The sequence below is a fragment of the Erythrolamprus reginae genome, chromosome 5 (genome assembly GCF_031021105.1).
Source record: "Erythrolamprus reginae isolate rEryReg1 chromosome 5, rEryReg1.hap1, whole genome shotgun sequence".
In the NCBI taxonomy this organism is placed as follows: Eukaryota; Metazoa; Chordata; class Lepidosauria; order Squamata; family Dipsadidae; genus Erythrolamprus; species Erythrolamprus reginae.
Window position 1 is genome coordinate 12,033,594 of NC_091954.1, and position 24,910 is coordinate 12,058,503.

General features: G+C 41.7%; 1 protein-coding gene across 1 annotated transcript in view; it reads left to right on the top strand.

The window, feature by feature from the left end:
- The first annotated feature begins 2,647 nt into the window (after nt 1–2,647).
- PHYHIPL (phytanoyl-CoA 2-hydroxylase interacting protein like) overlaps nt 2,648–24,910 on the top strand; it is a 54,276-nt gene continuing 32,013 nt past the window's right edge. The window contains exon 1 of the mRNA XM_070752070.1: nt 2,648–2,981. Within this exon, the coding sequence (XP_070608171.1) occupies nt 2,876–2,981 (106 nt within the window). The 5' untranslated portion in view covers nt 2,648–2,875. The remainder of the gene's footprint in view (nt 2,982–24,910) is intronic.

Here is a 24,910-nt window from a genome sequence, read left to right on the forward strand (position 1 = left end):
AGATGAAGACATTATTTGCATAGCATAGACTTTCAATTTGTCCCTCAGATGAATTGTTCAGGACTGCCCTGTAAACAACATTCCTGGTTTTTCTTTCTGGCTGGAGGATGACCAGGCTGTCAGGTGAACTGACTCTGGAGCATGACACATAGAACTGGCCATGGGGGAAATAGACAACTTCCCTTACTTGTGTTTTCATAATTTCTTCTGTAAATCTTCTCCTGTGTTTTTTGTCTCTTTTCCCTTACCTGGTGTGACAGTAGAAGGAACAGATTTGTCTGAACTGAGGAGGAAAATAAGGGGTGGGTGGGATCCGTCTCTGCCTACCAGCATCCAATAGTATCCATTTGGCTAGCATCCTGTTAGTGGGTGAAAGAGTTAAGGGGTGTTTAGAAACTCAAACAGTATTTGTTGTGTGAGCAAGAAGGAGCCAGGAAGGAGTCTGGGTATGGCTTAGCTCAACTGTTCTGTAGTATAGCTGCTTGCTACTGTGAAAGCAAAAGTGAATCTCTTGTTTTTTTACATTTGGATCAGGCTTCTTTTCAGGTGGGGAGGGGGGAGTAGAACTCCCTAGCCTCAGAGCTTGTTAATAATAATGTAAGAAATACTCATGCTCCGATGGTCATTTTGAAAAATCCTTTCTTTCTGAGTACCTAGAAGGGAAGAAGAACATACATGGCAAATTCCAAGTTTTCAGATGTTACGGTTCTGGAGATTTCGTGATTAATGCATGAGTGGTTTTTGCTAATATATGTATAATGTAATGTAATGCTATGCTATGCTATGTGTTGTGGTTGGCTCTGGCCCAGCTCCTGCCCCAGGGAAAGGGGAGGTGGATGCAGGGGAAAATTCAACATGTCATAGGCCTGTGTTATTGCCGACAGAATCAATTCAGAGTTTAGTTTCCTTGGACGAAGAAGAAGGTGGGAGTGACTCGGCAGCCCAGGCAGTCAATTTCCATTATCTTCCGTTGATTCAGATGATGACGTTTTGGACCCACGCAAGCGCAGAATTATGCGTAGAAGAGACCAAGTAAGAACATAAAGAGGCCACCTGTGTTTGGGTGGGGCTCCAATAATTAGGGTTGCTGCTATAAAACTTTGTTGCTTTTTCATGCCTTTGAAACCAAAGCAGAGCAATGTGTGTGTGTGTATCACTTTGTTGGAAGAAGAAGGGATGTGAAGGTTCTTCACAGCTGCTAGCTAAGTACTTAATGACTGCTTAAGAGAAATTGTACAGACTACCTGGTTGTTTTGGGAAGAGTGCTCTTTGCAATACAAAAAGAGTGCTTAGTTTATTTTGACTTTTGTGATAAAGAACATTGTTTTGAATTTTCAAATGTGTGTGTGTCTGAAATTTGTACCCTTGAATTTTCGGGAGGCTCCTATCAGAGAGCCTGGCAGAACAGTTATGTTATGTTATGTTATGTTATGTTATAGAATAGAATAGAATAGAATAGAATAGAATAGAATAGAATTTTATTGGCCAAGTGTGATTGGATACACAAGGAATTTGTCTTGGTACACATGCTCTCAGCGTACATAAAATAAAATATACATTTGTCAAGAATCATGTGGTACAACACTTAATGATTGTCATAGGGGTCAAATAAGCAATGAAGAAGCAATATTAATAAAAATCTTAGGATATACGCAACAAGTTACAGTTATGTTATGTTATGTTACGTTATGTTATGTTGTGTTGTGTTGTGTTGTCTTATGTTATGTTATGTTATGTTATGTTATAATATAATCACCGGACTTTTGCCCTGACCTTGGATTTCAGGCCCAGCTGCACTGAGCCAGGGTGGCTCAGTGGTTAAAATGCAGTACTGCAGGCTACTTCAGCTAACTGCTAGCTGTAGTCCAGCAGTTCAAATCTCAACACCAGAGTTAAGGTTGACTCAGCTTTCCAAGCTGGGTACAATGAGGACTCAGATTGTTGGGGGCAATATGCTGATTCTGTACACTGCTTAGAGAGGGCTGTAAAAGCACTATGAAATGGTATATAAGTCTAAATGCTATTGCTATTGCACTTGCACTGAGAAAGGGGGGGGGGGTTAGGTGTGCCTGGAAGCCCCCGTACACAGACACTGGCAAGAGAAACTAGAGATGGACTGGAGATGAACTGGCCAGTCCAAAGATCGGGGAAATCACAGATCTCTCTTGAAATGCCGTGGGCAAGCTTCAGCACCGACCCAAACATGAAAGCGGATCCGGATTAAAAGATCCGGAGGGACGGGAAGGGCAGCAAAAATTAGCCCTGGAGGGAGCCTCTCCCTGCCTTTCAGTGGTCGGTAGGATCGCCGCAGCCCAAAATGGCAGCGCTCCCGCGGCCGTGGGTCAAACCTTACGTAAACAACGGGGGGAGGCGAGAGGAGGGGGGCTCAACGGGGCCTCGCACCGCCGGCGGAGAGGTGGGGGAGCAGGCGCTGGTTTGCATCCACCAGCTGCGGCGGCGTCGCAGACGCTGCTAAAGGCGAGCTCCTGCCTGCGGAGCGAGGTAAGCAGCATCCCTGCCCTCTTCCTCTTCCTCCACCTCCTCCTCTTCCTCCCTTCCCGCGCCAGCGCAAGGGCTCGCCAGCCCGTCGCTCCTCCCGCCTTACTAATCCCCGCCCGCTGCCAGCCAGCCAGCCAGCCCTGGGGAGGGACGGCGGGAGGGGAGAGCGCGCGCGCCTGCCTCTGCTGCACCGCGCAGTTCCCAGCCAGTCGGGGCAGAGGCAGGAGCGCAACCCAGGCTGTCGCAGAAGGGCGCCCTCTCCCACCCTCCTGGGCCCCCCCGCTGCCCGCCCGCGGCTCCGAGGGAGGGGGGCAAGACCCGCGCCCGTGGCCAGTCCAATCCAGCCCAGCCTCAGGAAGGCGACGAGTTCGGGAGGATGGAGGTGCCTCGCCTGGACCATCCCCGGAGCAGCCCGGCCAGCCCCTGCGAGGATGTCCTCAAGAACCTCAGCCTGGAGGCGATTCAGCTCTGCGACCGGGACGGTGAGTTGGCGCTTCTCTCGGGCCTTGCGGTGCCAACCCGCCCCCACCCCCGCCTCCCCCGGCCTTCTGCGCCGCCGGCTAGGGACCACCGCCGCCCCCTTCAAGGTGCAGCCCGTCCTTGCAATTTGCTTCTAACAAAAGGATTTTTTTTTAGAGGGAGGGGCGGGCTCAGCTGGCGAGGGAGCTTGTGTCTGCCTGGAGAGGAAGAGACCGCCGCGGCCAGGTTGCCTCTGCCTCGCAGAGCCCCGGCTCTGCTGCTGCGTTTTCCAGGGGGCTGCAAGGAAGGGGAGGCGCGGATCCTTTGGGACCCGGGACTAGAGTCCCGGTTGCGCGCAGGCCGCGGGGGCAGAGCTGGGCCCGGCAGGGGAGCTCCTTCGGGAGAAGCCGAATCCCCCCCACCGAGGACCCATTGCGGATCAGCCCCTTTGCAGTGCCTTGAATGGTGGGGTGGATGTGTGCCTGGGATTCCCGGGGAGAGAAGGCGAAGGGAAAGGCGGCTCTTTTCACGGCCTCAAACCTGTTGCGGATCCGCCCGATGCGCGGGGATGATCCGGCCCCTCCGAAACTGGGTGGTGACCGACAGAGGCGGGCGGGCGATCGGGCGGAGACCGCCGGGCGGGGAAAAGTGGCACCCTCGGCGTGGACAGCGGAAAAAGGAGAAGCGGGCGGCTGGGAGGTTTCAGCACCCTGGACAGGGCTCGGCTCCATTGGCCTCCCTGGATGAGGAAGGACCTGCCAGATGTGGCGCTCCGGTCCGCTGCTCAGCCCTTTGTTCTGTACCCGCCCAGTTCCAGATGTTGGCATCCTGGGAAGCTGCGCTGCTTTTTGCAAGGCGGGTCTGTCCCATCCGAGGGATGGCAGCTCAGTCGTCTCTCACTAATGAACCAGAAAGTTAACCATGCTTAACAAATGAAGTTGAGTTTTCATCTGTCCAAGGGTCAACCAAGCAAGCCTAAGAAGGCTGCCCAGGAATCAGTTCTGTATTACTGGCATTTCTGTGCCCAAGGCTTGCAGTGATTATAGCACTTATTAGTTCTCTATATTTATATATCAGTGCAACTCAAAACCCAACCCGCGTCTAAAATTTAATATTTTAGAGGATTATCTTCCAAGAGCGCAGTTCATTTTTTTAGTTATTTTTTTTTTGGCTAATCTGTTTTCCTTCTCATTTTTTTTAAAAAAATATTTCTCAAACGGCTTTAGCAATCCTCTGAATAGGGGGCAATTTAATGTGAAATGCCTGATCTCTAAATACTTAGCCTGTTTTGAAATGTATGCTTGAAACAGCTCCTGGGTTTTCAGGGCTGCAGATGAAGTCAACCAACAAAGAAGGTTGGCTGCAGCCAGCAGTTTTAGTGGGAGCATCACGTACTTAACCATTAAAAGGTTGGGCATCTGGGTTTAAACGGCCTTTTAAGATTTTGTACAACAGTCCACCATTACAGGGTGGATTTAATGGGATAATTGCAAAGTATTTCAGATTGCCCCTGTGATTACTTTGAAATCTTGGCCAGAGAAAGCTTTCTAAATCAGTCTGCAATGACATTATTATTATTATTATTATTATTATTATTATTATTATTATTATTATTATTATTATCAATAATAATAATAATTTATACATGGTATGCTTGTGTGTGTGTCTGTTAGTATATGGGGTTTTTAAATCTTTAAATATTTTAATTAATTGGATTATTCTGATTGTTTCACTTGTTGTGAGCCGCTCCGAGTCTTCGGAGAGGGGCGGCATACAAATCCAAATAATAAATAAATAATAAATAAATTATTATTATTATTAATTGGATTTCTATGCCGCCCCTCTCCACAGACTCGGGGCGGCTAACAACAATGATAAAAAACAGCATGTAACTATCCAGTTAATAAAACAACTAAAAACCCTTATTATAAAACCAAACATACACACAAACATACCATGCATAACTTGTAATGGCCTAGGGGGAAAGAATATCTTAACTCCCCCATGCCTGGCAATAAAGATGGGTCTTGAGTAATTTGCAAAAGACAAGGAGGGTGAGGGCTGTTCTTATCTCTGGGGGGAGTTGATTCCAGAGGGCTGGGGCCGCCACAGAGAAGACTCTTCCCCTGGGCCCGCCAAACGACATTGTTTGGTCGACGGGACCCAGAGAAGGCCAACTCTGTGGGACCTTATCAGCCGCTGGGATTCGTGCGGTAGAAGGCGGTTCCAGGTGTATTCTGGCCCAATGCCATGTAGGGCTTTAAAGGTCATTACCAACACTTCGAATTGTGACCGGAAACCAATCAACAGCCAGTGCAGGCCACGGAGTGTTGCAGAAATGTGGGCGAATCTAGGGACATGGCAGTCACACATTTCATTTCCATTAGGGGAATATTGACCATGCAATATCTTTTCCTAAATTTAATCTGATAGTTCTGTTTCCCTCAAATGCCAATTTAATGTGAATCTGGGTAAGAGAGACAAGTGTGCGTGTGGTGTGTGGTGTTTTTCCACTGTTGTTGTAGTCAAGTCAATTTTGAGATGCCACATGTTGAAGGTACATTATGCAACTTTCTTTGTCTCAATCAAAGTGGTGAAAAATATGTGAAGTTCATTAGGGTAGGTTGCTAATTGGCATGGTATGGTGCCATAGGGCAAATAATTGGCCAAGCTAAATCGCCTAATAACTGCCTTATTGGCATGCTCTCTCTTCTTGGATGAAAAGAAAACAACAACAACAACAACAACAAAAACACAGACAGACAGATATCAAGAGGGAATATGGCATGCTTTCTCTTGGAGAGGCCTTAGATGTTCAGCCAATGCCTGGAAGGATTAAACTGCTCTCTCTGCGATGCTTCAAGAGTTTTCCCCACATCGAGTACCTGGTCATCACAGGGTGATAGTGCACTTCCTGGAGGAACGTCATTCCAAGGCTTTTCAGTGAAAGTGGAAAGAAGAAAAGAATATGCATTTATATGATTTGCATAGAGGTGGACAGTCCTTGAAACATATTTTAGTGTCCAACAATTGTCATTTAGGAGTCTAAATTGCTTCGATGGGGGAAGTGTAGAATTGCAACAAATACACTCTTTGGCAAGAAGTTACATCTTCATTTGCCCATAATGCTTAATACAACTTAAATAGCACTTGTTTTTTATTTATTTATTTATTTATTTATTGGATTTGTATGCCGCCCCTCTCCGTGGACTCGGGGCGGCTAACAACAGTGATAAAAACAGCATGTAACAATCCAATACTAAAACAACTAAAAAACCCTTATTTATAAAACCGAACATACATACAAATATACCATGAATAAATTGTAGAGGCCTAGGGGGAAAGAATATCTCAGTTTCCCCATGCCTGATGGCAGAGGTGGGTTTTAAGGAGCTTACGAAAGGCAAGGAGGGTGGGGGCAATCTCTGGGGGGAGTTGGTTCCAGAGGGCTGGGGCCACCACAGAGAAGGCTCTTCCCCTGGTTCCCACCAAACGACATTGTTTAGTCGACGGGACCCGGAGAAGGCCAACTCTGTGGGACCTAACTGGTCGCTGGGTTTTGTGTGGCAGAACACGGTCCCGGAGATAATCTGGTCCGGTGCCATGAAGGGCTTTATGTGTCATAACCAACACACTTTGAATTGTGACCGGAAACTGATTGGCAACCAATGCAGACTGTGGAGTGTTGGTGTGACATGGGCATATTTGGGGAAGCCCATGATTGCTCTCGCAGCTGCATTCTGCACATTCTGAAGTTTCTGAACACTTTTCAAAGGTAGCCACATGTAAAGAGCATTACAGTAGTCGAGCCTCGAGGTGATGAGGGTATGAGTGACTGTGAGCAGTGGCTCCCAGTCCAGATAGGGCCGCAACTGGTGCACCAGGCGAACCTGGACAAACGCCCCTGGACAGATGGAATTGTCCTTGGGAGGCAAAACCCACAGCCACTCCGTCTTATCAGGGTTGAGTTTGAGTCTGTTGACACCCAGCCAGACCCCAACAGCCTCCATGTACCGGCACATCACTTCCACAGCTTCACTGACTGGAAGGGTGCCATTTGTCAAGCATGCTCTAGTACAGTGATGGTGAACCTATGGCACAGGTGCCACAGGTGGCACATGGAGCCATATCTGATGGCACGTGAGCTGTTGCCCTAGCTCAGCTCCAACGTGCATGAATGTGCTGGCCAGCTGATTTTTGCCTTGCACAGAGGCTCCTGGAGAGAGTTTTTGGCTTCCTGAGAGCCTCCAGGAGGGATGGGGGAGGGTGTTTTTCCTCTCCCCCAGATCCAGGGAAGCCTTTGGAGCCTGGGAAGGGGAAAACATGAGCCTACTGGGCCAACCAGAAGTTGGGAAACAGGCCATTCCCGGCCTCCAGAGGAGCCTCCAGGGGTTGGGAGAGCTGTTTTCGCTCTCCCCAGGCATTGACTTATGGGTGTGCGCATTCAAGCATAAACGATAGCGTGCGCCCATGCTCTTTGAGCACCCAAGAGAAAAAAGGTTCACCATCACTGCTCTAGTACAAAGAGTATTCCTGAGGTTCTGCCCTCTGTGAAAACATGATTGAAATGGGTAGCTGTTTCACAACAGCCTTTTGAACAGGATGCGAGTTTGATTGGTAAAATCTATATTGCTTTAAAAATCCCCTGGTGTTCGGCTCCTCTCAAACTGACAAATGCTTTAATTCCACATTTTTTTCAGCCACTAAATCTATGCAAGCCTCATCTAATACCAACACCGTCTATTTGATTTTATTTTCAAGGATCTTTCATGCAAGTGAACATGCAGGTTTTCAAATTAACTTTTGTTTTAATTTGCACAAGATAAATCTAACCAGGCAGTGTAATTGTACTTATTGATATGGATACACAGGAAAACGTGAACATTATCTTGAAATAGGATGAACAATCAGTATTTCATTTATAGATATTCCACAGTTTTGTGGTATGGCTCATTTTAGATTTTTTTTTCCACCTTAAATGGAAAGTTGCTGGTCTTGGTGATCAAGAGAAAATAATTTCTGAAAAAAATTATATTGCATTGCTTGCTCCTTTAGGAGCAATGGCAATTACAATTCCCATTAGAAACAGAGTAATATTTTCAATTCCAGGGCACAACAATCTTGTTTACGGAAAGTAATTTCATATGGACTTTTTTTTCCCTGGGTATAATTTGTTTTAATTTTTTCTCACCTTAAGATAAAACTTATGTAAATAACAAAAAACAATACCAATATCCAACCATATACATATGCCAAATTTCCATATCATTATTGTCCTTTAAGGAGTTTCTTTACTTTATATCTTTCCCCTCCCCTCCTATAACTCCATCTCGCTAACATTAAAAATAGTACTAAACTTTAAAATCAAGAACAAAGAAAAAAAAAAAGAGAGAGAGAGAGAGAGAGAGAGAGAGAGAGAGAGAGAGAACAAAAACAAAATCTCAATATCTAATATTCTATAAATCCCATATAGAAACATAGAAACATAGAAGTCTGATGGCAGAAAAAGACCTCATGGTCCATCTAGTCTGCCCTTATACTATTTTCTGTATTTTATCTTAGGATGGATCTATGTTTATCCCAGGCATGTTTAAATTCAGTTACTGTGGATTTATCTACCATGTCTGCTGGAAGTTTGTTCCAAGGATCTACTACTCTTTCAGTAAAATAATAAATAACGAAGAAAGGGAGAGAGAAAAGAGAGAGAGAGAGAGAGAGAGAGAGAGAGAGAGAGAGAGAGAGAGAATAGAGTAGAAAAATCTGCCTCACTCCAACATTTAGCTAATTCCCTAACAAAATACTTGGAATAATATAAAACATAAACTATCATAAATTTGCATTGCATTAGCAACTACTGCTGCCACCATTTTTTTCTCAACTGGTGTCTACCTGCTGTTTTTTCAATCTTTTACTTCACTTTATTTTTTGTGTATTTTTTTTTTTGCTCACAAAAACTTCATTTTTTTAAGGCAAGACTCTAGAAAGAGAGATTGAAGTGCAACTATTCCATCTGTCTTTTTGGTATAGTCAGTTGCAGTCATTGTCCTGTTTATTTTGCTGAACCCAGTCTAAATGGCTTTTATTCCATTCCACAACTCCTTCTTCTAATTCAAATATATCTGTGGCCTGCACTTTAGGTTTCTTCCATTGTTTAATCGCATCAGTCTTTCTAGCTGCATGGAAATGAGAAATGTCTAGAGACTTCTGAATTATTCCCGTTTTTTTGGTTCTTTTGTAGTCTAAACATTTCCTCTTTTTTTGAGATACACCCACATCTCTGAGTGCTCATTCCTGAGTACAAGTACGTGCATCTTCTATGTCAGTTCATTTCGCAGTCAGAGGGACAAGTTCTCATTTTTATGCTGGGAAATGTGAATTGCAAAGTAATTTCCCATTTTGAAAATGAAAGGCGAACATTTAGTAGAGCAGCAGCATCCAGCTCAGGAAGCTCAAACTGCCCAAGGAGCTGCTGATACAGTTCTACAGAGGAATCATTGAGTCTGTCATCTGCACCTCTATAACTGTCTGGTTTGGTGCTGCAACCCAACAGGACCGACACAGACTTCAGAACTGCAGAAAAAACAATTGCTGCCAACCTGCCTTCCACTGAGGACCTGTATACTGCACGAGTCAAAAAGAGGGCGGGAAAAATATTTACTGACCCCTCACATCCTGGATACAAATTGTTTCAACTCCTACCCTCAAAACGTCGCTACAGAACACTGCACACCAAGACAACTAGACACAAGAACAGGGTTTTTTCCGAATGCCATCACTCTACTAAACAAATAATTCCCTCAACACTGTCAGACTTTCTACTAAATCTGCACTTCTATTCTACTAGTTTTTCTCATCATTCCTTTCACCCATTTCCTCCCATGTTGACTGTATGACTGGAACTTGTTGCTTATATCCTAAGATTTTTATTAATATTGCTTCTTCATTGCTTATTTGACCCCTATGACAATCATTAAGTGTTGTACCACATGATTCTTGACAAATGTATATTTTATTTTATGTACGCTGAGAGCATATGCACCAAGACAAATTCCTTGTGTGTCCAATCACACTTGGCCAATAAAAATTCTATTCTATTCTATTCTATTCTATTCTATCTGTATCCACCAGCTTCTTATCTGTGAAATTCAGATTCAGGTAACATTTCACATTTTTTGGACTCAGCCAGTGGCAACACTTAGCTGACCTGGGCGGCATACAAATCTAATAAATTATTATTATTATTATTATTATTATTATTATTATTATTATTATCCTCATCATCATTATTATAGTTGGGCCTAGTTAATACTGGGATGGGGATTGTGTGGCTTTCCATGACTCTTAACTAGTTTGTTTATTTTATTTATTTATTAGAATTGGAAGGGACCTTGTAGGTCATCTAGTCCAACCCCCTGTTCAAGCAGGAGTCCTTATACCATTTCAGACAAATGGTAGTCCAGTCTCCCTTTGAAAGACTCAATTGTTGGAGCTCTCACAACCTCTACAGGCAACTTCTGTTGCACCGGTTGATCAGTCTCACTGTCAGAAAGTTTCTCCTTATTTCCAGGTTGAATCACTTCTGGGTTAGCTTCCATCTGTTATTCCTTATCTGGCTTTCTGGTGCTTGGGAGAACAGCCTGAGCCCCTCCTCTCCGTGGCAGCCCCTCAAATATTGGAACACTGCTATTATATCCTTCTCTTTGCCGGACAGGCCATGCTCAGTTCCTGCAACATCTCTTCATATGTTATAGCCTTCTGCACTTTCTTTAGAGTTTTGATGTCTTTCTTGTAGTGTGATGACCAAAACTGGATGCAGTACTCTTGGTGTGGTCTAACTAAGACTTTATAGAGTGGTATTAGTACCTCCTTAGTCCTAGATTGCATCCCTCTGTTAATGTTATTTAGTATTCTTTTTTGCCTGCCGCTGTACATTACTGGCTCATATTTAGTTGGTTGCCCACCAAGACTCCAAATTCCCTCTTGCAGTCACTGCTATTGAGTTTGGTTTCACCCAGTTTATATGTATGTCTTTGGTTTTTCTTACCTAGGTGTAGGATTTTACTTTTCTCTGCTGGGCCCATTGGGCCCAATGTACAAGTCTGTCAATCTCCATCTGGATCCTGAGCATTGGCTCTGGAGCATTGGCTACTCCTGCCAGCTTGGTGTCATCTGCAAATTTGGTTAGTTCCCCTTCTATTCCTTCATCTAGGTCATTAATGAAAATATTAAAGAGTACTGGGCCTATGAATTATTGGTGAGCTCCAGTTCAGGTAACCAAAAGTCTTCAGATTTCTCTGCTAACAATTTGAATTTCATGGCACCTGGAGGTTAGTTATCCAGGGAAGAGGTTTCTGTTTTTGGTAGTGCTGTAGCACCTACAAAATGATAGAGTGCAGAGCACACAAGCCCGGCTTCACGTGTGGATAGGTACTCAGGTGAAAGGAAAGACAATATGTCACTGGTCATTGGTTGTAAGATTGGATGCAGCTGAAATAAAACAGATGCAATCTCTTTCAAATCAAACTCTTCTCTGGTAGCTTCATGAACACATCCATGCAAGGTTCTTGGCTATAATGCAGCCTTTGCCAACTTCTGAGATGTTCTTTTCACTTCTCTGTGTAGCCTAAAGGCCTAGCATTTTCTGGAGGTCTTCATCGTGAAGTATTCTGAACGTAAATGTTCTGCTGGTGGGTTTGTTGTAGTTGTTCGTTTTTGCGTGATGACAATGCTGTATAAAAATTGTGATAGAGATAGATGATAGATAGATAGATAGATAGATAGATAGATAGAACTATAAATTAGCTAGCTAGATAGACAGACAGACAGAGTAGATAGATAGATAGATAGATAGATAGATAGATAGATAGATAGATGATAGATAGATAGATAGATAGATAGATAGATAGATAGATAGATAGATAGATAGATAGATAGAGATAGATAGATATTAGATAGATAGATAGATAGATAGATATAAATTAGATAGATAGATAGATATTAGATAGATAGATAGATAGATAGATAGAAAGATATAAATTAGATAGATAGATAGATAGATAGATAGATAGATAGATAGATAGATAGATAGATAGAGATAGATAGATAGATAGATAGATAGATAGATATTAGATAGATAGATAGATAGATAGATAGATAGATAGATAGATAGATAGATATAAATTAGATAGATAGATAGATAGATAGATAGATAGATAGATAGATAGATAGATATAAATTAGATAGATAGATAGATAGATAGATAGATAGGTAGGTAGGTAGGTAGATAGAGATTAGATAGATAGATAGATAGATAGATAGATAGATAGAAAGATATAAATTAGATAGATAGATAGATAGATAGATAGATAGATAGATAGATATAGATAGATAGATAGATAGATAGATAGATATTAGATAGATAGATAGATAGATAGATAGATATAAATTAGATAGATAGATAGATAGATAGATAGATAGATATAAATTAGATAGATAGATAGATAGATAGATAGATAGATAGATAGATAGGTAGGTAGGTAGGTAGATAGAGATTAGATAGATAGATAGATAGATAGATAGATAGATAGATAGATAGATAGATAGATATTCCATCTTTCAAAGGTGGGTAAAATGAGGACCCAGATTGTTGAGGGCAATATGCTGATTCTGTAAACCGCTTATAGAGGGCTGTAAAAACACTTTGAAGCGATATATAAGTCTAAATGCTAATTCTATAGGTAGAGATAAACATATATAAATGATATAGATAGAGGAGAAAGAGATAGATAGATAAATGATGGAGGGAGGGAGGGATGGGATGGGATCAGTGGTGAAATGCTACCGGTTCTGATTCATTCTCCTGAATCAGTACTAAAAAATGCTACCAGTTCACCTGAACCAGAATTTCCAATGATCAGCGAGATTTGCAATTTATATCAGCTAGAATCATCGGATTTCCTGCTTTTTAGCTAATTAAAATTGTGTAGCACCACAAATTCCCCCCACCCCACCCTTACTATTCTCCTTACCTTTGCAGACTTGGAATGCTTCAAAATGTTCTTATTCAGAACTGCGCGGGCATGCATCATGTGCGCGTGCATGCACGAAGCACCCACATGGTAGCAGACTCACAGAACTGGTAGCAGAGTTCAGAGGATTTCACTTCTGGATGGGATGAAAAGGGGAGGGGAGGAGAGGAGAGGAGAGGGGATGGGAGGAAAGGAAAGGAAAGGAGGAAAGAAGGAAGGAAGGAAGGAAGGAAGGAAGGAAGGAAGGAAGGAAGGAAAGGAAGGAAGGAAGGAAAGGAAGGAAGGAAGAAAGAAAAAAAGAAAAAAGAAGGAAGGAAGGAGAGAGAGAGAGAAAGGAAGGAAGGAAGGAGAGAGAGAGAAAGGAAGGAAGAAAGAAAGAAAGAAAGAAAAAAAGAAAAAAGGAAGAAAGAAAAAAAGAAAAAAAGGAAGGAAGGAGAGAGAGAGAGAAAGGAAGGAAGGAAGAAAGAGAGAAAGAAAGAAAGAAAGAAAGAAAGAAAGAAAGAAAGGTCAGTAAGGGGCGTACATAAATACACCAGTGTGCCTTCCATTCCCTGTCCTAATGTTTATTTTTATTTTTTTACTAGTATTATGTATGTGAATATTATTATATTTTTACATACCTCCAATATGTATGTACGTACGTACGTACATACAAAAGAAAGAAAGAAAGAAAGAAAGAAAGAAAGAAAGAGATGGAAGTTTACTCCATGGGCTTTGAAGCAATGAACTCTCTTGACCGACCTTGAAATAATAACTTTTCACTTGTTAACTGGCATGTTGGTAGCTGAATCAATTTCATTGTGGTGTTTGTAGCTGAATCATTAATCAATGTTAGTTTTATTGTTATCACAAAGTGTTCCTGTCTCTCTTCATGCTTGAATGCAAGTACTATTTTGCATAGATGGTTTTGGAAATAATAATTGCATTTCCAAAAAAAAAAAAAAAATGTGCTGAAGGCTTCAGTGAACCTTGGCAAAGTTACTCCAAGCTTAGGGAAAATGTATTTGCTGGAACACTCTAAAATGACCTACTTTAGCTACTTTGTGTATCAAATGTCTAAAGAAATGACAAAGTGCATTACCAAAACTCAACAGCCCTTCCTGAAGCTTGGCCGTTGCTTGATCCTCTGGGCTGAAGCTTTTCACGCACTTCCATGAGAGAGAAATCTGTTAAGTTTTTCTATCTTTTGGTAGTTGAGGACAGAGAATTTCAAAATGCCCTTCAGTGTTGAAAAAAGTGGGAGTTTTCCGTCTACTTGTGCCAAATCTATATTAAGAAAATATTTAACTGAAGGACTATGTGCTAAATATGGTGTTTACATTTACAGGCTTCGTCACTATGCACATCATATTGCAATATGTTTTCAACTAATATTGATGTGTGTGCAACTTTCTCCTCTTGCAACATCTGGACAATGGGAAGCTCCCCAGATGTTTTTGAACGGCAAGCAGCAGCTCTCATCATTTCTCACTATTAATCGTGGTAGTTCTAAAGCATTGGTTGCCGATCAATTTCCGATCACAATTCAAAGTGTTGGTTATTACCTATAAAGCCCTTCATGGCACCGGACCAGGATATCTGCCTTCTGCCGCACGAATCCCGGTGACCGGTCAGGTCCCACAGAGTTGGTCTTCTCCGGGTCCTGTCGACTAAACAATGTCGTCTGGCAGGACCCAGGGGAAGAGCCTTCTCTGTGGTGGGCCCGACCCTCTGGAATCAGCTCCCTCCAGAGATTAGAACTGCCCCTACCCTCCTTGCCTTTCGTAAACTTCTTAAAACCCACCTCCGTCGTCAAGCATGGGGAAACTGAGACATCTCCCCCTGCCTATGTAGTTTTAGTGCATGATATGACTGTATGTATGTTTTTTTAATTGGGGTCTTTGCTTTTAGATTTTTAAATGTACAAGTATTATTTTAGATTTTGAATTATTAGATTTGTCAATGTATATTGTTTTTGTCACTGCTGTGAGCCGCCCCGAGTTTGCGGAGAGGGGCGGCATACAAATATAATAAATGAATGAATGAATGAATGAATGAATGAATGAATGAATGAATGAATGAATGAATGAATGAATGAATGAATGAATGAATCTGTGAAGCCCACATTGTTTGGCCTGGTTGCAAAAACAGGCATCAAGTAATAGACTTTTTTAAAAAAAAATACTTTATTAAATTTCTACATGTAAAAACAGTCAAAATGAACAAACATACAAAGAAAAAAAGAAAGAGAAATGAGAAAAAATAGACAGACAAATCAGCTTAGAACATATAAAACGTTCAGTTTCAATGGTGTTTGATATATGCACATAGATAGTTACTTGCCTATCATCAGTTAATATTTTCTTTCACTACATATTTATTTATTTATTTATTTACTTACTTACTTACTTACTTACTTACTTACTTACTTACTTACTTACTTACTTACTTACTTACTTATTTATTACATTTGTATGCCACCCCTCTCCGCAGACTTGGGGCGGTTCACAACAGCAACAGAAAAACAGTGTAAAATACAAATTAAATAATTAGAAAGCTAAAAACCCATAATTTAAAAAACATTCACACAACATACCATACATAAACAGTATAGGCCTGGGGAAGATATTTCAATTCCCCCATGCCTGACGACAGAGGTGGGTCTTAAGGAGTTTGTGAAAGGCAAGGAGGGTGGGGGCTGTTCTAATCTCAGAAGGGAGCTGGTTCCAGAGGGTCGGGGCCGCCACAGAGAAGGCTCTTCCCCTGGGACCCACCAAACAACATTGTTTGGTCAACGGGACCCGGAGAAGGCCAACTCTGTGGGACCTAATCGGTCGCTGGGATTTGTGCGGCAGAAGGCGGTCCCGGAGATATTCTGGTCCGGTGCCATGAAGGGCTTTATAGGTCAAGACCAACACTTTGAATTGTGACTGGAAATTGATCGGCAACCAATGCAGACTGTGGAGTGTTGGTGTAACATGGGCATACCTAGGGAAGCCCATAATTGCTCTCGCAGCTGCATTCTGCACGATCTGAAGTTTTCAAACACTTTTCAAATATATTTATTTGTTGTATAAAAGACATAATTTGTTAACCATATTGTTGACAATCACTATCAAGCGACCTGATATTAGGTATTGGTGTCTAGTATGTGGAATTGTGTGTTTGTTTTATTTAGTTCTGTAGTATACTTTTCATATCGAAGAAAGAAGTGACAGCTGAAATGGAATGGATGTGGCAAAATGTTCAGATGGGGGTTTTTTTTGACATGTCTGTCCACCTGAATTTTAAATTCACATGAAACTGGATTCTTTATCAAATGCAACCACTTTTGCTTTCTATATTATTGCAGCCTTCCCCTGCGTTTAAACCCAACCTAAATCTCTGAATATTTGTAATTGGAGGGTGACTTATTTCAGTTCAACCCATTGATTCAGCTCAGATTCAAATTTGAATCGCATTGATTCGGTGGTTTAATTCAAACTCCCTAATTAGGTCACTTTGACTGTCTAGAACAGGGAGAGGCAAAGTTGGCTCTTCTATGACATATGGACTTCAACTCCCAGAGTTCCTGAGCTAGCATGATTGGCTCATGAATTCTGGGAATTGAAGTCCACAACTCATAGAAGAGCCAACTTTGCCTGCCCCTGGTCTAGAACAAGCTTTTTTAAAAAGAGACCAATTAATTAATTAATTCATTCATTAATTCATTCATTCATTCATTTTTGACTCGTGCAGTATACAGGTCCTCAATGGAAGGCATGTTGGCAGCAATTGCTTTTTCTGAAGTTCTGATTGTCCTCCGACACAGACTTCAGAGGAGAATCAGAACTGCAGAAAAAACAATTGCTGCCAACCTGCCTTCCATTGAGGACCTGTATACTGCACGAGTCAAAAAGAGGGAGGGGAAAATATTTACTGACCCCTCGTATCCTGGACACAAACTGTTTCAACTCCTACCTTCAAAACGTTGCTACAGAGCACTGCACACTAAGACAACTAGACACGAGAAAAACGCCATCACTCTACTAAACAAACAATTCCCTCAACACTGTCAGACTTTCTACTAAATCTGCACTTCTATTGTACTAGTTTTTCTCCTCATTCCTATCACCCATTTCCTCCCATGTTGACTGTATGACTGTAACTTGTTGCTTATATCCTAAGATTTTTATTAATATTGCTTCTTCATTGCTTATTTGACCCCTATGACAATCATTAAGTGTCGTACCACATGATTCTTGACAAATGTATATTTTATTTTATGTATGCTAAGAGCATATGCACCAAGACAAATTCCTTGTGTGTCCAATCACACTTGGCCAATAAAAATTCTATTCTATTCTATTCTAATTAATTCATTCATACTTACTATACATACCTATACTTATACGTATAGGTTTTGAATATGTGGAAAAGTTAGTTCACAGATATTTGATTGGGAAAAAAATGAATCAAATCTCTGAATCAATAAAAATTCTATTCTATTCTATTCTAATTCATTCATTCATACTTACTATACATACCTATACTTATACTTATAGGTTTTGAATATGTGGAAAAGTTAGTTCACAGATATTTGATTGGGAAAAAAATGAATCAAATCTCTGAATCAATATCTTACACACACACACCCATAATTAGTCAACTGATCCCGTTTTGTTAAATTTACTTCTTTAACACCAACAATAATAAGATGCAGAATTTTTGAATGCCTGAGATATCATCCATCTGAAAGATCTTTTTGCATGATGGCACATCTGTCCTTCGGTTCATAGCAAGTGAAAGTCCAAAGACCAGCAGAGTTTGACCTTTGGTGCAAAATAAAATCACAGTCCTACAATGGTGGTTATCTCATCCTCATAGTTGGTTTTTAGTTGGTTTTATGAAATCCATGCACAGCCTCAGTCCAAATGAACTCTAAGTAGTTTCTGGAGTCAGGCAATATCTTGGAGACCACAAAGACAAGTCCATGTCATCTGTTTGCCAAAATAGCGTTCAGAGATAGTTTGTTCTTGTCTTCATTTTAGGATTAGAGAAGAAGATTCTCCCAAAGGAAGAATTTGGTTTTTTTTCTTCTCTGAGCCAGCCGTTCTAATCACTAGACCAATGATGGCAAACATTTTTTCCCTCGAGTGCTGAAAGAGCGTGCGTGCATGGTATCATGCATGCTTGAGTGCCCACACCAATAATTCAATGCATGGGGAGGACGAAAACAACTTTCCCTGCACCCTAGAGTTGATTCCAGAGGGCCGGGGCCACCACAAAGAAGGCTCTTCCCATGGGGCCCACCAAACAACATTGTTTAGTCAATGGGACCTGGAGAAGGCCAACTATATGGGACCTTATCCGTCACTGGGATTCATGCGGTAGCAGGCAGTTAGAAACATAGAAACATAGAAACATAGAAGTCTGACGGCAGAAAAAGACCTCATGGTCCATCTAGTCTACCCTTATACTATTTTCTGTATTTTATCTTAGGATGGATATATGTTTATCCCAGGCATGTTTAAATTCAGTTACTGTGGATTTATCTACCACGTCTGCTGGAAGTTTGTTCCAAGGATCTACTATTCTTTCAGTAAAATAATATTTTCTCATGTTGCTTTTGATCTTTCCCCCAACTAACTTCAGATTGTGTCCCCTTGTTCTTGTGTTCACTTTCCTATTAAAAACACTTCCCTCCTGGACCTTATTTAACCCTTTAATATATTTAAATGTTTCGATCATGTCCCCCCTTTTCCTTCTGTCCTCCAGACTATACAGATTGAGTTCATTAAGTCTTTCCTGATACCTTTTATGCTTAAGACCTTCCACCATTCTTGTAGCCCGTCTTTGGACCCTTTCAATTTTGTCAATATCTTTTTGTAGGTGAGGTCTCCAGAACTGAACACAGTATTCCAAATGTGGTCTCACCAGCGCTCTATATAAGGGGATCACAATCTCCCTCTTCCTGCTTGTTATACCTCTCGCTATGCAGCCAAGCATCCTACTTGCTTTCCCTACCGCCTGACTGCACTTTCTGGAGGTATTCTGGTCCGATGCCATGTAGGGCTTTAAAGGTCATAACCAACACTTTGAATTGTGACCGGAAACTGATCGGCAGCCAATGCAGGCCACGGAGTGTTGTAGAAACGTGGGTGAATCTGGGAAGCCCCACAATGGCTCTTGCGGCCGCGTTCTGCACAATCTGAAGTTTCCGAACTCTCTTCAAAGGTAGCCCCATGTACAGAGCGTTGCAGTAATCGAACCTCGAGGTGATGAGGGCATGAGCGACTGTGAGCAGTGACTCCCTGTCCAAATAGGGCCACAACTTGCGCAATATATATTTCTAGGTACAATCCTTGTTTTATTGATTGCATGTAATATTCTAATTTTCTGAGCTAGTGGATTTGGCGTTTTCATGAGTTGTTCCCCATAATCATCACAATTATGACAAATCACAGTTTGAACTATCTTGCCTTGCATGTTGTGAGTCACTCTCACATGTCGACTAATGTAATGCTCTCTACATGGGGCTACCTTTGAAAAATGTTCGGAAACTTCAGGTCGTGCAGAATGCAGCTGCGAGAGCAATCATGGGCTTCCCCAAATATGCCCATGTTACACCAACACTCCGCAGTCTGCATTGGTTGCTGATCAGTTTCCGGTCACAATTCAAAGTGTTGGTTATGACCTATAAAGCCCTTCATGGCACCGGACCAGATTATCTCAGGGACCGCCTTCTGCTGCATAAATCCCAGCGACCAGTTAGGTCCCACAGAGTGGATCTTCTCCGGGTCCTGTCAACTAAACAATGTTGCTTGGCGGGACCCGGGGAAGAGCCTTCTCTGTGGCGGCCCCGGCCCTCTGGAACCAACTCCCCCCAGAGATTAGAATTGCCCCCACCCTCCTCGCCTTTCATAAGCTACTTAAAACCCACCTCTGCTGTCAGGCATGGGGGAATTGAGATCCTCTTTCCCCCTAAGCCTTTACAATTCTATGCATGGTATGTCTGTATGTATGTCTGGTTCTTATATTAATGGGTTTTTAATCGTTTTTAGTATTAGATTACTATTGTACACTGTTTTATTGCTGCTGTTAGCCGCTCCGAGTCTCCGGAGACGGGTGGCATACAAATCCAATAAATAAATAAATAAATAAATAAATATTACATTTCACCTTTTAAGTCGCATTACTGAAATAAATGAATGTCTGCACGATATTCTGATTTTTTTAAAAAAAAAGGGGGAAAAGGGGGGGGGAAGGAAAGGATGAACAGAACAAAAAAAGGGGGGAGGTAGGAATGGGGATGCAAAATCAAGAAATTTGGAAAAGTAGTAACATTATACATCATACATTATACATCGTAGCACGTAAATTCCTTAGTATCGTTATAATGTGTCTTAAATAATGTAAAGAAACAATATCCTTATTATTACCAACTATATCTTAAATTATAGTAGTAAATCTTACATCTCATTTCCAGCAAAATTGTTTTTAAAGTTTCACCTGTATGTCATACAACAGAACACTAATGATATAAAACCTAAGCAAGATATAATGCCTGCATGGGGGATCCCTTTTGATTTGATTAGAAAATTGTGGCCTCTTGGATAGTTGGTCTCTGAGTCATTAAGGGTTTTAAAGGTAGCAACAGCATTTCAAGCCGAACTCAGAAATAACCTGGCAACCAAAGCTGCTGCCACAGTAACAGGGCAGCATTGATGCTGACCAGTAAGGATGCAGGATGCTGAGTGGTCTCCAGGTGGACCTCAAGGGACTCTGCAACAGATTACAGAAACTTTAATCAGAGATGACAGTGATGAAAGTCCCTGTCCTGTTTTCATCCTGCACTAAAGAGAGCAGACTCTGGTGCACAAATGAAGCTGAGCAGAGGACCTCCTGGCCAGAGCCCCCTCCCTCCCCTTTGCTCTTCCAAGCAAGAGTAGTCCCACATGGTGAACTGTTCTGTCGGGCTCTCTGGTAGACTCCTCCCGAAAATTCACAGGTACAAATTTCAGACACACACACACGTTTGAAAATTCAAAACAATGTTCATTACAATGAAAATTCCCTTAAACTAAGCCCTCTTTTTCTATAGCAAAGAGCACTGGTCTCCAAACAAACTGGTAATTGGTACAAGTCCCTTATCAGTTCTGTGATACTTAGTTTGCAGCTGTGAGGCAATTCACAGTCCTTCTTCTTTCACAAAGGGAAACACACTTTGCTCTGGTTTAGTTTCAAAGTGGGGGGAAAAGCAACACACCAAGGTCGAAGTCAGCAAGGCAGGCACGAAACACAAAGATCAGATAATCCTCCACAATGGCCAAACCCACAGGCTGCTATTTATAGCAGCCTCACTAATGACCACAGCCCCACCCAACCACAGGTGGCCTCATTTTCTTTGATAATAATCTCTCAGTTGTTGCTGCCTATGCACCGCTCTCCGTGTGCGTGGCTGTATCATTAACTCTTGTTCCGAATCCAAGGAGGAGAGAGATAATTGATCTCCTTTTGAGCTGTCTGCCACACTCTCCTCCTGCCTGTCACTCATATCTTCTTGGTCAGAGGAGCCTTCATTGGCAGATTCCACCAGGAGCAAAACAGGCCTGCGGCATGTGGATGTCTCCCCCACATCCACAGTCCTTGGGGCAGGAGCTGGGCCAGAGCTAACCACAACATGAACCTGTTGGGTCTAGAGAATACGACTCCAAGTCAGAGAGCGCCACGGTGGCACAGTGGTTAGAGTGCAGTACTGCAAGCTGCTTCTGCTGACTGCTGGGCTGTAACTCATTATTTCAAGTCTCACCAAGCTCAAGGTTAACTCAGCCTTCCGTCCCTCTAAGGTTGGTCAAATGAGGACCCAGATTGTTGGGGGCAATATGCTTACTCTCTGTAAACTGCTTGGAGTGGGCTGTAAAGCATCGGGAACTGGTATATAAGTCTAAATGCTAATGCTGTTGCTATTCCACCTTGCTTGAGTTCAGTCCAAGCCTAGATAGATAGATCGATTACTAAAGTTGGAAGGGACTTTGTAGGTCATCTAGTCCAACCCCCTACTCAAGCAGGAGTCCCTGTACCATTTCTGACAAATGTCAATCCACCTTCCTCTTGAAAGTCTCAAGGTTTGGAACTCTCACAACCTCTGCAACTGTTCCACTGGTTGATTGTTCTCATTGTCAGAAAGTTCCTGTGTTAGCAGTTCTGTGTTAGCAAAAACTTCAGAAGAGAAGGATGTAGGGGTAGTGATTTCTGACAGTCTCAAAATGGGTGAACAGTGCAGTCAGGCGGTAGGGAAAGCAAGTAGGATGCTTGGCTGCATAGCTAGAGGTATAACAAGCAGGAAGAGGGAGATTATGACCCCGCTATATAGAGTGCTGGTGAGACCACATTTGGAATACTGTGTTCAGTTCTGGAGACCTCACCTACAAAAAGATATTGACAAAACTGAACGGGTCCAAAGACGGGCCACAAGAATGGTGGAAGGTCTTAAGCATAAAACGTATCAGGAAAGACTTCATGAACTCAATCTGTAACTGAATTTAAACATGCCTGGGATAAACATATATCCATTGTAAGATAAAATACAAGAAATAGTATAAGGGCAGACTAGATGGACCATGAGGTCTTTTTCTGCCCTCAGACTTCTATGTTTCTATGTACCTCCTTATTTCCAGGTTTCAAGTTTCAAGTTTAATTGGATTTGTATGCCACCTCTCTCCGAGGACTCGGGGCAGCTCACAGCATATAAAAAGAGACCATTGTAAATAATCCAATTAATATACATAAAAACAATCCTTAAAAATTCTAATTAAAAAAAAACATTCCATTAACAATTCATTCAACAAATCATACAAATAAACATTCATTGGTCAGGGAGAAGGTCTAATAACCCCAGGTTTGGCGACAAAGATGGGTTTTTAAACTCTTTCGGAAGGCAAGGAGGGTGGGGGCAGTGCAAATCTCCTGGGGGAGCGGATTCCAGAGGGTTTATTTATTTATTTATATTTATTTATTAGATTTGTATGCTGCCCCTCTCCGTAGACTCGGGGCGGCTAACAACAACAATAAAAACAACATATAAGAAATCTAATATTTAAAATAACTAAAAAACCCTTATTAAAAATCAAACAAGCACACACACAAACATACCATATATAAATTGTATAGGCCTAGGGGGAAAGGATATCTCAGTTCCCCCATGCCTGATGACAGAGGTGGGTTTTAAGGAGCTTACAAAAGGTGAGGAGGGTGGGGGCAATTCTGATCCTTGGGGGGAGCTGGTTCCAGAGGGCCGGGGCCACCACAGAGAAGGCTTTTCCCCTGGGTCCCACCAATCGACATTGTTTTGTCGGCAGGACCCGGAGAAGGTTAACTCTGTGGGACCTAACTGGTCGCTGGGATTCGTGCAGCAGAAGGCGGTCCTGGAGATATTCTGGTCCGATGCCATGAAGGGCTTTATAGGTTGAATTTCTCCTTGGTCAGCTTCCATCTATTATTCCTTGTCTGACTTTCTGGTGCCTTGGAAAACAGCCTGACCCTCTCCCCTCTGTGGTAGCCCCTCAAATATTGGAACACATCTATCATGTCCCCCCTGGTTCTTCTTTTCACCAGAGTGGCCTTTTTCTCCCATCCTGAAGAATATCCTGAACTTAAATTGCAAGACCCAAAATAGCATTTGTGTCTGAAATCGTATCATTGGCTTTCCAAACTCAGGCATGGTGACCTTGTAGTGGCTTCTCATAAAAGATTCATAATGATATCAAATACTTTCTTCTGAAATGGATTCCTTAGACAATATTACACTGCCCAAAATTAGATCTTACATCAGTTTAGCTCCTGCAATGCATTTGATGGAGTGCGCTCTTGTTCTATAATAATTTTTTATATAACACAGGTCTAGAAAAAATATTGTTTGTAGTCATTGCAGTTGGCCTTGTACTTTTCTGAATCATTTTTTGTTCTGATTTGAAAAATGTATACAGTGTTCCCTCGATTTTCACAGGGGATGCGTCCTGAGACTGCCCGTGAAAGTCGAATTTCCGCGAAGTAGAGATGCGGAATTAAATACACTATTTTTGGCTATGAAGAGTATCACAAGCCTTCCTTTAACACTTTAAACCCCTAAAGTGTAATTTCCCATTCCCCTAGCAACCATTTAGATCATTACTCACCATGTTTATTTATTAAAGTTTATTTAAAAAAATATTTATTAAACTCGGATGAAAGTTTGGCGATGACATATGACGTCATGGGGCGGGAAAAACCGTGGTATAGGGAAAAAACCCACAAAGTATTTTTTTAATTAATATTTTTGAAAAACCGTGGTATAGACTTTTCGCGAAGTTTGAACCCGCAAAAATCGAGGGAACACTGTATATATTTTTCTGTAGCAGGTATAGTTTCCACAAAGCAGCATCATTATTATAAGGTATAGGAAATATACTGACGACATTAAGAAAACAGTAATCTACATATCAGAAAAATATGCTTGACCTTACAAAGCAATTTTTATTGAACCAAAATAATTGCACATGCAAAATAGAAACCAAAATATGAGCAAAAATTTTGGTTTGACATTAGACTATCAATGATTGGTTGGTCAGTGGTTGGTCAGCCATTATGGATCCATCTGGTGGTGATGCTGCCTAACCCACAGTAGAAATCTACTTTTTTTAGTAGTAGGTTATGGTCTACTTTATCAAATGCTTATGATAGTGTAAAATGGCTGGTCTGGTGTATAATTAATATAATATAAATATAGTTACTTTACTGCTAATATAATGCTAATATCTGTGTATACTACTATTAATTTAATTTTCTTTTATTTTCTTCTGTACTTACTATTGCGTTCTCTTTTTTAAAGGTGGAAAATTAATAAAAATATTTAAAAAGAAAAGATGACTATACAGTGTTCCCTCGATTTCCACAGGGGATGCGTTCCGAGACCGCCCGCGAAAGTC